Here is a 13,317-nt window from a genome sequence, read left to right on the forward strand (position 1 = left end):
AATTGAGATACTAATGCATTATTGGTGGAATTGTGGATTAATCTAAACATTCTGGAAGGCAATTTGGAATTATGCCCAAAGAGCTTTAAAAGAATGTATGTCCTTTGATCCAGCAATACCATACTAGATTTGTACCCCAAAGAGATTTTTAAAAATGAGGCCAGATCTGTTTGTACAACAATATTATTTATAGCAGCACTTTTTGTGGTGGCAAGAAAATGGAAAATGAGATGTCCCTTGACTGAGGAATGCCTGAACAAATTGTGGTATATGATGGTGATAAAATACTATTGTACTATAAGGAATGGTGAACTGCTTGAACTAATGCAGCGTGAAATGAGCTGAACCTGGAGAACATTATACATGGTAACTGAAACAATGTGGAACGATCAAATGTAATAGACTTTGCTACTAATAGTAATACAAGGATCCAGGAAAATCTTGAGGGACTTATGAGAAAGAACGCTGTCCACATTTAGAGAAAGAACTGTGGGAGTAGAAATGCAGAAGAAAAACACACATGATTTATTACTTGTTTATTTGGGTATATGATCTGGGGTTTTGGTTTTAAAAGATTATTACAAAAATGTTGTAATATGGAAATGGGTTGTAAGTGATAACACATGTATAACCAAGTGGAATTGCTTTTCAAAGTGGGGGATAGGAGGGAGGAGAAGAGGGGAAGAAAACAACATGAATCATATAACCATGGAAAAATATTTTTAAAATTAAAAAAAAGAAAGAAAGAAAATGTGCTTTAGGATGGAACTCAGGATACCTGAAGCCCATATTATAGGCATCAGCCAAGAAAGGAATGCTTCATATCATTCTCATTTTCCCACAATGGCCACTAACCATTTACTTAGTGATTTAAGAAATACTCCTTGCTCTTACAACTTGCACAGAACATTTACATTCAATAAAGGAAATGATTGCATTTTATCTTTTCAATTCCCCTTTTCCATTTTTTCTCGCTGTCAATGAACCAATTACTGACAAAATGAGCTTCATTAGACAAGTGGGAAAACAGTGAGAGTATATACATCTTCTCCCTCCTCACACAGAAAATGCAAAATGGAAGATATATGTGTTAACCAAAGTGTAGCTCCATGAAGTCTAAGAAATACATAGACCTAGAAAAGAGGCAGACAAAGAGATAGCCAAAGCTATAAGTATTTATTACACAGGTATTTGTCATAAAAAATAGACAACCTAACATAAAAATGGAAGTAAAAATGGAGTGCTCCTTTTGGTTTTGCATGGTAGTTCTCTTGGTATTGGTTTTTGAAAGAAAATATTAGAATTTGATTAGAATTTATGAGTAGGAAGGCCCAGTGGAATAAAGAATGAATGAGTATTAGAATAAGAGCTGAATGACTGTGGTAGACCTAACAGGGACTTTTATCTAACTATATGCTCTCAGGTTAGTTACTCAATCTCATTATATCTTAAGTTTCCTTAGCTGAAAAATGAAAAGTTTAGAATAGTTCTTCTCTCTTAGGAGAATAAGAGGTATAGCAATGGATAAAGGGTCTAATCTGGACTCAAAAATAGCTGAGTTTAAATTTGGCCTTAGACACTTCATTGTGAGACCCTGGGCAAGTCACTTACCCCACTTGCTTCAGTTCCTCATCTCTAAAATGAAGAGATGGAAATGGCAAACCACTCTAATATCTTTGCCATGAAAACCCCAAATGAGGTCATGAAGAATTGGATGGGACTGAAACGACTGAATCCTGATCAATTCTAAGCAGCTTCTAATATTTCTTTTTTTTTAACTGCTGTAATAATTTTTAACATTTGTTTTCTAAAATTTTGAGTTCCACATTCTCTCCCTCTCCTTGAAATGGTAAACAATTTGATTTAGGTTATACATATGTGATCATGTAAAACTTATTTCTATATTGGTCATGTTGTGGAAGAAAATTCTCATGAACAGACAAACAAAAACCATAAAGAAAATAGTGAAAACCAATATTCTTTGTTCTGCATTCAGATTCCAGCAATTCTTTCTCTGGAGATGGATAGCATTTTCCAACATGAGTCCTTTGGAATTGTCTTAAAGTTAATGTAGTCCTGAAAATAGCTAAGCCATTCAGAGCTGGTTGTCATACAATATTGCTATTATTGTGTACAAGATTCTCCTGATTCTGCTCACTTCACTTTGCCTAAGTTCATGTAGGAGTTTTTCTGAAATCATCCTGCTCATCATTTCTTATAGCATAGTAATATTCATTACAATCATATACCATAACTTCCTAGCCATTCCCAATTGATGGACATCCCAAAAAGAGCTGTTATAAACATTTTTTGCAGAAATGTGTCCTTTCCTTTTTCTTTTTTAAATATCTCTTTTGGATCTAGACCTAGTAGTGCTACTGCTGGATCAAAGTTTATGCACAGTTTTATGACCCTATTGTCAAAATTCCAAATTACTCTCTAGAACAATCAGATCAATTTACAAACTCTACCAACAATGTATTAGTGTCCCAATTTCCTCACATCCCCTCCAACATTTATCAGTTTCCTTTTCTGTCCTATCAGTCTATCTAATAGCTATAAGGTGGTAGGTATCTCATAGTTCTTTTAATTTGCACTTCTCTAATCAATTGGGCTTTAGAACATTTTTTCATATAACTACAGATGGCTTTGATTTCTTCATCTGAAAACTGCATGTTCATATTCTTAGACCATGTATCAATCGGGGAATGACTAGTATCCTAGTCAATAAATAAATTTTATTTAGTTTTCTATATCTAAGAAATAAGGACTTTATAAGAGAAACTTGCTATAAAAATTTCCCCCAGTTATCTCCTTTCCTTCTAATCTTTGTTGTATTGGCTTTGTTTGTGCAAACCCTTTTTAATTTAATATAAACAAAATTATCCATTTTATACCTCATAATGTTAACTTTGTCTTGTTTTGTCATAAATTTTCCCCTTGTCCACAAATCTAACAGGTAAACTATTTTATATTCTCATTTGTTTACAGTATCAAACTTAATGTCTAAATTATGTCCCTATTTTGGCCTTATCTTGGCATACAATGTGAGAAATTGTTCTATACCTAGTTTCTGCCATACTATTTTCCAGTTTTCCAGCAGTTTTTGTCAAATCGTTATCACAAAAGCTGGTACCTTGAGGTTTATCAAACACTAGATTACTATTGTTATTTACCATTGTGTATTGTATACTTAATCTTTTCCACTGATCTATCATCCATCAAGAGTAGATCATTTTGATGATTATTGCTTTATAACACAATTTGATGTCTAAAATAACTAAGCTATCTTCTTTCACATTTAAAAAGTTAATTCCCTTTATATTTTTAATATTTTGTTCTTCCAGATGAATTTTATTACTCTTTCTAGCTCTATAAAATTTTGGGGGGTATTTTGATTGGTATGCTAATAAGTAAGTAAATTAATTTAGCTACAGTTGTCATTTATAGAACTGTCAACCTAAATGAGCTAATTAGTTATTAATATAATAAACAATTAACATTTTTCCAATTGTTTAGACCTGACTTTATTCATGGGAAAAGTACTTTGTGATTATGTTCATAGAGTTCCTGAGTTTGTCTTCACAGATAGACTCCCAAGCATTTTATACAGTCTAGTTATTTTAAATGGAATTTTCCTATCTCTTCCTGCTGGGTTTGTCTGGTAATATATAAAAATGCTGACAATTAATATTTGCATCGTTTTATTTATCATTTTGTATCCTGTAATTTTGCTAAAGTTGTTAATTATTTCAAGTAATTTTTAGTCGATTCTCTAGTATATTCTCCAGTAGTATTCTCCAGGTATACCATCATATCATCTGCAAAGAGTGAACCTCACTGCCTATTCTAATTCCTTCAATTTCTTCATCTTTTTTTTTCCCAATAAATAGCATTTCTAGTACAATACCGAATAACAGTGAGGAAATTGAGCATCCTTGATTCACCCTTGATCTTACTAGGAAGACTTCTAGCTTATCCCCCTTACAGATAATGCTTGCTGATGGTTTTAGATAGGTAATATTTATCACCTTAAGAAAACCTCCTTTTATTCCTATACTCTCAGTGTTTTTAATAGAAATGGGTATTGTATTTTGCAAAAAGCTTTTTCTTTATCTATTGAGAGAATCATATGATTTCTGTTAATTTTGCTATTAATAGCCAATTAGTATAATAGTTTCTTAAAATTGAGTCAGCCCTGCATTACCAGAATAAATTCCACCTGGTCATAGTGTATGATCTCTATAATACATTGCTGTAATCTCCTTCCTAGTATTTTTAAGGAAATTGACCTATAATTTTCTTTCTGTTTTCACTCTTCCTGGTTTATGTAGCAGCACCATATTTGTGTTGTTAAAGGAATTTGGTAGTATTCTCTCTTTGCCTATTTTCCCAAAGAGTTTATAAAGTACTGGAATTAATTGTTCTTTAAATGTCATACAGAATTCGCCTGTGAATCAATCTGGCTCTGAGGTTTTTTCTAAAGAAGTTCACTGATGCCTTGTTCAATGTCTTTTTATAAGACAAGGTTATTTAAGTATTTCATTTCCTCTTCTGTTAATCTGGGCAATTGGTATTTTTGTAAATATTCATTTCATAACTAAGAAGCTTTTACTCTATCAGCAACTTAGGCTTCTTTTCCTGAAGTAGCTATTAATTTCACCAGTTTTAATTCATTATCCAAATATATGTATTCAAAAAATGCTTACTTACATTGTGGAAATTTTAAGGTGTTATCCTTACTTTCTCAAGTCTGAATGGCATTTTACAAAAAAGAGAAATGATGACCTAATGCAATACTGATTCCTTAAAGTGGGAAAAGGGAAGGAAGAACCCTCAAAAGTAAACACAGCTGCCAGCAACATGGAAACCACCTTTGCTGGCCCCTGAGCAAGAAGTGTCTTTAGCAGCTGCAGCCTCTACATGGCCTCTATGAGTTCTACGATAGTATAACTCTGAGATTTCACATGGGGTCCTGAAGAGGAAGCCTGGAAGAGGATTACCAGATGGCAAAATCCTGAGGAGGTACTTATTAAATACAGACTGTTGGCTTCTGCTTTCATCCAGTTAGACACACAAAACTGTTGAAAGAGGTAAAAGGGTCTAGAAAGGTGAGCACAGATCTTACAGCCCATAAAGCAGAAAGGGCCTGAAGAGTTGGGCAAACTCTGGCTAAAGTTTTACAGTATGGCAACAGAGACAACATTAATACAATCAAACAATGACCCAGAGCAATAATGAAACTGGAAATAAGATATTAAATAGTAAGAATGCTATAGGGCTTTATTACTAAGAAAAGCAACACCCAAACCTATGGTTTTGGGGCAATTGTATATCATAAGAAACATACTATGTCAGTGATTACTGACTCAAGTGCTAGCAAAAATCATGATCTAAATTAAAGAGATTCAGACCAGAGAAATCTTAGATATTATCTGAAGCCAAGGTACAGAAATCATTTGTCTTTTATCACTTGAATCTATAATTCTTTTCTTATATTACATTATATTAAAGGACTGAGAATGGGCAAAATAAGTGGCAGAAATAAGACTTTATTATATAAATGACTAATAAGACACTATCTTTATTATGATTTATATTTTAATTCAGGAGTGACAGGTAAAGAAAGACCTAACTTCAAATCTGGACTCAGACCCTTACTTTTATCCTGGATAGGTAACTTAACCCCTGTCTACCTCAGTATCCTCAATTGCAAATGGGAATAAAATAATAAGATGAAGAATGACTTCTAAGGTTTTAGTGTGAATTAAATCAGGGAATATTTGCAAAGTGCTTAGCACAGTGCCTCATATATAGTAGGCAATAGAGTTATGACTGGTTTTTTCCTCCCTTCTTCCTTTCCTTCAAGTTTTTAATATCTAGGAAACTTTGAAGACTGAAAACTAAAATATATTTACTGAATTAGAAAAATATACACTTTAATACTTTAAAAAGCGCTTTTGTTAAATCATTCTCAGGCATGTCTGACTCTTCATGAAACCTTTTGAGTTTTGTTTTTTTTTTAAGCAAAGATACTAGAATAGTTTATTATTTCTTTCTCCAGGACATTTTACAAGTGAGGAAACTGAGGCAAATGGGGTTAAATGACTTGTCCAGGATCACCCAGCTAGAAGAGTCATCCTGACTTTAGCCTTCATCACCTAGTTGTCCCTTAAAAGGCTCAACACTCGTCCTAGTGTGGGATCTGCCTCTACTGATATAGACACTGTATCTCAGTAGATGGTTTCTCTTCCCTTTCAGGTTAACCTCAGGCCAGTAGAATACAATGTCCTTGAGAGAAGGAAGAGACTGCTTTCTGTATCTCCACTTGCTAGGATACAATAGGTATCTTTAGTATAAACAACTGATTCATACTGGAAGATTCCTATGGACAAAATATCCACCACCCTAGACAGATGCAACCTGGTGAATACTCTGTAAACTCTGGCTGCTTCTCAAACAACAGGCAATTGCAAAGCTCTATTAAAAAACATTCTAAGTCAGAAGGCCCTACTAGAGCTTAGACTTCAGTCTTCAAGAACTCAGGTGAGCCTCTAATTCCATGATGGGGCATTAGAATAGAACATTATTGGGAAGGAAATATATAGTTAAACAAAATATTCTGAGGAAAATGTTCGAAGATTTTACCTTCTCCTGACATTTCCTTTATTTCTCTTCTAGCAATACACAATATTAACAATATAAGGAAATACAAAATCTGCACATTGCTAAGATTACTATTGGAATTTTAAACAAGTACATGTAATATTTTTTAGTCCTCTTTTTGGAAAAAGAGAAGGTATTAGAGATGGGGCAATAAGTCAGACCAAACTGTTTCTAAAACATTAGCTTTGCAATTTCCTGACTTTTTATAGCTCAGTTCCTCAGCACTGAGATTTCAAAGTTAGCACTGTACTTCAAATTTATGCACAAAAGCTTTCTTTGTCTCATAAAGAAGTTTACGAAAGCTTCAATTCTACATGACGTATCCTCTGCTGCCTTTACTCAGAACCAATATTTAAATCTTCCCTCATTTCTAGTTCATATTCTCATGTGTTTTACTTTTTATTTCCTCTATACTTTGAACAACTGAAAAGTACCCAGGAAAAAAGATAATCTATTTCTAACAATTAAAAATTCTCTATAATCTCTTTGGGTTAGTATGTAGAATGGAAATATCAGCATATAAAATCTCCCTAAAGTTTAAGTGAAAATGTAAGAATGTGAGACTAGTTTTTAACCTTAAAAAGTAGGTGTTGTGAATACAATAGTGATCATTTCCACATTTGGGGGTTGTTTTTTTTAAAACTCGATATAGGAATTCTCTCTGCCTATCACTTCTCCCACCAAAGCATCAGTTTATATAAAACTATGTCACTAGGCTAGCAATTCCTATCTCCCATGATTCTAAATGTAGAGATACTAATTCTACATAAAAAAAATAATGAAAGGAATAAGGATAAAACATTTTTAGAAATCAAAAAGACTCAGCTATATAGCATTATTTTTAAGAAAGAAGTCATTGAGGAGGATAGAGGAAGAAAGAAGCCAAAGAGGGAAAAATTTGTGAAAATGAGTACAGGTTGTAGCTATTTTAAATACAAAAATGGCGAGAATAGCTTACCATGTTGTAGAAGCTGGAGCTACACAAAAAGAAACACTTTCTGGCTGTGAGAAGTTTCCATGTAGGTACACATACAAAGTAATCTGAGATGGTGGGTGAGATTAGTAAAGGCTTCACATGAGAGATGGCCTCTAATCTAAGTTTTGAAGGAATGTAGGGATTTCAAGGAAGGAGACAGACCATTCAAGCCTGGGGGATACACACAAGCTGTATAGTTTTGGGAACAACTAGTTAAGCTAACAGATTAAGGTAATGAAGACAAAGGGTATGGCTTCAATCCCCACGTTAGCCAGTTAGCTACAACCCGTTTCATGGTTGCAGTCTATCCCAACACTGACTTAGCAAGCTGTCTTGCCAAACATGTGAACTTGTTTCAGTGGGAACCAGGTATAATGATCATAGGACCCTAGGTCTAGGGTTGAAAGGACCTCAGAAGTCATTTAGTTTAATCCTCTCTTTTTCTGAATGAGGAAACTAATAGTCAAAAACAGTAAGTGACTTTTCCAAAGCCATAACAGGACCTTTGGATCAGGTAGGACTGGAACCCAGGTCTTCTGACTCCAGTTAGCACTCTTCCACACCACTCAGGCCAAAGTATCATCAAGAGTAGGAGAAAAACTCAAGAGTACAGACTCTCCTGAGATTGGATAAATATCATTATCATCTTTGTTTAAGTAGCCCAGCATGTACATATTCAGAACTAAACTGACATGCCTAAGAATGAAGTTTATAGGAAAAAGAAGATTCCATTCAATAACTATCACTATAGGTCTTAGAGGAATTATTGGTTGGGTAATTAAAAACACAGCACATGTATGTTAAATGATGATCATCACTGGTACTTACCTATTCGAAGATCTCTCTGTAAAACACTCTTATCATAAATGTAGAAAGACAAATACTGGAAAGTTCTTGGAATCTCAAAGTAAAATTCTTCACTATAAAATGGGCTAGAGAGAGAGAAGGAACAGTAATATATGTATAATTAATATGTAATTTAAAAAATATATAATACTTTTTGAACAGATCTTGGGACAAACCAGGCCTCCTCTTAAATTCTAAAAGGATCTAAGATTCTTGGATTCTCAGTAGAGAATTCTAGTAGTTTTATAAAGAGATGTTCACTTTGGCTTTCTGGACATAAGCTCATCCTGAAAGAACTGAAAACACAAGTAAAGAAGGCACTGCTGACCCCAAAATTAAATCCCAAAATATGGGACATGAAGTCAACATATCTCATGAAACTAAAATTGGGGTATGATGAATGCTAAGGAAAACAACAACAACAACAAAAATCAAAGTATAAGAAATAGGAAGTTAAATTCTGATCTTTAGACTAACAAAACTCTAATTTCAAGAAATTAAGTTGTGTTGAAATTTCTTAAGCTAAAAGTATTTCTAGAGAAAATATATGACCTTGAAACATGTATTTTTGGCAAGGTTCTTTCTTTCCTGGAAGTATATTTAAAATTTTAAAAGCCTAAAACCTAAAGTTACTTCTAATTACCAAAGATGAATGTCATATCCTCAGAATACTGTACTATATTAGCTTAGAGAGAAATCTTAAACTTGAGTTCAGAATTCTGATGAAGATTTGTTTCCAATATTTTTGCCATAACCTTTCAGTTTTGTTTTTTTCTTTTAAACCCTTACCTTCCGTCTTGGAATCAATACTGTGTATTGGTTCCAAGGCAGAAGAGTGGTAAGGGCTAGACAATGTGTGTGTGTGTGAGGGGGTGGTCACACCTAGTGTCTGAGTCCTGGTTCTCAATTCACTGAGCCACCCAGCTGCCCCCAACCTTTCAGTTTTTGGTGTTCTAATACTGGATCCAAAAAATTCAACACATTTTTATTCCAAATGTACTTGAAATTAATTCCTCTCCATTAGACTATTAAAAAGCAACCAAATTGAGGGCAGTTAGGTGGGTCAGTGGATTGAAAGTCCAGAGATGGGAGGTCCTAGATTCCTATCTGCCCTCAGATACTTCCTATGTGTGGGCCTGTGGGCAGGCACTTACCTCCCATTGCCTAACCTTTACCCATTTTCTGTTTTGGAACTAATGCAAAGTATTCATTCTAAGACAGAAGGTAAGGGTTTAAAAAAACCAAGCAAGCAAATTCTTCTAAACTATATTCCTCATTTGTAAAATCTCTACAAATTCTGTATAAAAATAGCTATGCAGCAAAAATCAAATCATCTGTAAGTATTTTCCCTTTCATCATTTTACAAATAACTTCAGAACAATGATGACAATAAAGCTTCAAGGCTTACCAGGAAGCACTTGTGCCAGGTGCAAAGGGATTTTCAAAAGTAAATTTGACTAATGTTTGAAGTCTTCCAATTAACCACTCATCCAAAGCAGTAAAACAAGTAATAACTTACGATGGGTGATTGGAAAGCCAGCTTCACTCACACTTTTACTGGTAACCTTCTGAAGAAGGCAAGGTATTTTGATGTTGTGTATCTTTAGTAGCAAACTGGTTGATTTTAGGTATTTATTGGGAAGACCATATACTAAGCATCAACTAGTTATCTTAGTAGTTGTGGTGGGGTTGGGCTCTCACTAAGATTATTGCTTGCTATCACAGGAAATCATTGGGAGCTAAGTAACAGAATGAAACTTAAATGGCTTTGAATCCTAATCTCAACTCTTCACTCTGACTTCCTTCCTTAATCACCCTGTACAGGATATTTAGCTGCTCCTTGATGCCTCGGTTTTCTCGTCTATATTGTATTGGAAATCCATTGGTATTAGAAGTAGTATAAGGATTAAAATTAATTTTGGAGACTGTATATTGAATTATAATTATTTATTAGTAAAAGTGAGAGAGAAAGAACAAGAAAAGCCTAATTAAAAATTTCCAAGATGCACCATGCATCTTTGACTCCAGGTTCCCAGTGGTGCTGCTGCCTGCCTCATTCAAGCCCAGTGCCCCAGCAAGTGGCAGCTTCTTAGAGATCACTGATAAGATAAGGCCAGCAGTTCTGGCCAAGAAGAGAGAGCAGCTTCAGTCCATGAAGAAAAGCAAGACAGAGAGACTCCCGATTCTCTTGCTGGCTTTTTCAAACCAAGTCTAATCCCTTCAACTCCAAGTTTCCAATTGGCAGTGGTTTACATTAGTCCCCACCCTAGAGTCATCCTTGTCACCCAGTCACCCCCATGAACTTCTGATCAGTAAATGCATCCCCCATGCTGGCAATCCTTATCACATGATTCAATGGCACCCTCTCAAGAAGTGAATATTTATGGAATTGGGCCCCCTTGATTATTTAATTCACACAGTAGTAGGGTCATAATTAATTACATTTCAGCCTTCCTTTGAGGAGGTCAGAGGTTTAAAACTAAAACCAGAGAAACAGGGAAATTCCATAAAAGACACACTTTCTATGTATGTAATATTTTAGGATTATGAAACATGCTAGATAAATTACTTTATTTGAGCCTTACAACAACACAGAAGGGTAGGTAACAATATATAATCTCAATTTTATAGATGAAAAAACTAAGTCTCAAAGAAATTAAGTAATGTGTGTCACAAAGCTGCTATAAACAGTAGGACCAGAACAAATGCAAGAGTGAAGCCAAGGCATCTGGGCACCAAAGGCAGAAGACTGGAAACTGCATCCCTACAGTGTTACTCTCCCCTAGAAGCTGTAAGCGTTCACCACAGCATGTGCAACTAAGCCTAGCACCAAATAAACCTGTACTGAGTAAAGCAGAACATTCTGGCATGAAAATAACATGTATGTAAAAAAAATTAATCTTAAGAAAGTGTTGTTTCCTGCAACCTCTGCACAGTGTATCTATGTAGCTGGTTGCCTTACTTCCCGAAGCACTAGCTCTGTTGCTTATGAAGAAAAAAGACAAAAGAGGAAGAACAGACAACAACAAAGATGAACCAGAAATCCATTTACCAGGTATTACTGTAAACTGTCTTTCAAGGGGCAGCATGTACTATGTGGTTTGTTGTTCAGTTGTTTCAGTGGTATCTGATTCTCCATGACATCATTTTGGGGTTTTCTTGACAAAGGTACTAGAATGGCTCTCCATTTCCTTCTCCAACTCATTTTACAGATGATGAAACAGAGGCCAACAGGGCTAAGTGACTTGTCCAGGATCACACAGCTAGTGTCTGAGGCCAAATTTTAACTTGGGGAGATGAAATTCCCTGACTCCAAGCCCAGCTCTCTATCCACTTTGCCATGTAGCAAACCAGACTCTGGATGAGCATGCAGTAATATGCCACAGAATTCACCTAAATTTAAAGTCAGGTGTAACCTCAAAAATCATTGATCTTCTAATCTGGAGAGATCTAATTAATGGTCAAGAAGCTCTCTATTTCTGAAATTGTGACAAATGTTAACTACATCTCTATAATCACTGTTATAATAAAGCAGACGGGGTAGATGGAAATAATCTATCTAAATTTAAGGAACTAATAACATTTATTAGTGAATACTAGTATCCTCAAATAATGGATATTTAATGAATGAGATACAATTTATTTCAGAGTTCTTTCATTGGTAAAGTTAGTGCTAAATGAAATGAATTACAAAATGTTTCCTAAAAATTATTACATTGACATTACTTATCAAGTTTTCTACTAACCTTAATGACTTTTCAACAACCTGAGTACGAAAAACTTCTTCTTGGTCCAAATTTATGGTGCAGAAACAATCCCTCATCTTGTTGGGTCCAGGATACGGTAATAAATTCTTGGCTTCACCTGTTGGCATAAATTGTCATTTTCTAAGTGCCAAAAATAATAAACTATAAATATTAGATTCATATTTATGTCAACTTTAATTCAAACATATATGGTATAAATGAATCTCAAATGAATATTTTAGAGTGTCAACTAAAAATTAATAGAAGCTTTAGAAGCCTGGGGAAGGTTTCAAAGAGAAGGTTTAACTAGAGTTCATCCTAGAATGGTAAGATCATAACAGAAATCCAAGTATGGAACTTGGAAAGATTTTAATGGAATAAAATATGCCAGAAATGAACATGAATTTAACATAGTGACAGCTCTTAAAAGTAAACAGCTTAGTAAATAACAATGAGTAGAATAGGGTCAAGAGATATGGGCTCTAATTCTTATTCTAAATCAAGGTCTAGCCAAACAAGCCTTTCTGCTGTTCTTTATGCATGACAGTCCACCTCTTACCTTCATGCCATGCCTTTGCACTGAATGTCCTCTATGTCTTAAACACACATCCCGGTCACCTATGCCTCTCAGACAACCTTGTTTCCCTACCAACACCTCAAATGCTACTTTCTATATGAAACCTTTCCTGATTTCATTCTCCTCCTGAAATGCTAGTGCCCTTTTCCCCAAACTGACCTTACATATAATGTGCACATATACATATGCTTTCACTAATATTTATTTCTTCTTTCAAGAGAATGCAACCCCCCCCCCAAAAGAATGGGGATTATTTCACTTTTGGCTCCCTACATTGGATACTTAGCACACTGTCTGGCAATGCTTAATAAATGTTTAGTGGTTAGTGAGCTAATTCATTATGAGATTTAAATCATCTGAATTCCTGAGTAAAAGCATTTAAAATTTACATTAGTTTCCTTCCTAAAAGGGTTTGATTTAAATGATATCTAATGTTTCTTCTAGCTCCAAAATTCTATGATTAAATACTGGAAAATGAAAACAAAAAATGGCCAGAGACTAAATGA

The 13,317-nt window shown here is 34.6% G+C and overlaps 1 protein-coding gene across 3 annotated transcripts in view; it reads right to left on the reverse strand.

Annotated features, from left to right (window-relative positions):
• RASA2 (RAS p21 protein activator 2) overlaps positions 1-13,317 on the reverse strand; it is a 154,794-nt gene that overhangs the window by 109,564 nt on the left and 31,913 nt on the right. For all 3 annotated transcript variants that reach the window (XM_056807533.1, XM_007502113.3, XM_007502112.3), the window contains exons 2-3: positions 12,235-12,352; positions 8,471-8,574 (exon numbers count right to left, since the gene is read on the reverse strand). In XM_056807533.1, the coding sequence (XP_056663511.1) occupies positions 8,471-8,574; positions 12,235-12,352 (222 nt within the window). The remainder of the gene's footprint in view (positions 1-8,470; positions 8,575-12,234; positions 12,353-13,317) is intronic.

The sequence above is a fragment of the Monodelphis domestica genome, chromosome 8 (assembly GCF_027887165.1).
Source record: "Monodelphis domestica isolate mMonDom1 chromosome 8, mMonDom1.pri, whole genome shotgun sequence".
In the NCBI taxonomy this organism is placed as follows: domain Eukaryota; kingdom Metazoa; phylum Chordata; class Mammalia; order Didelphimorphia; family Didelphidae; genus Monodelphis; species Monodelphis domestica.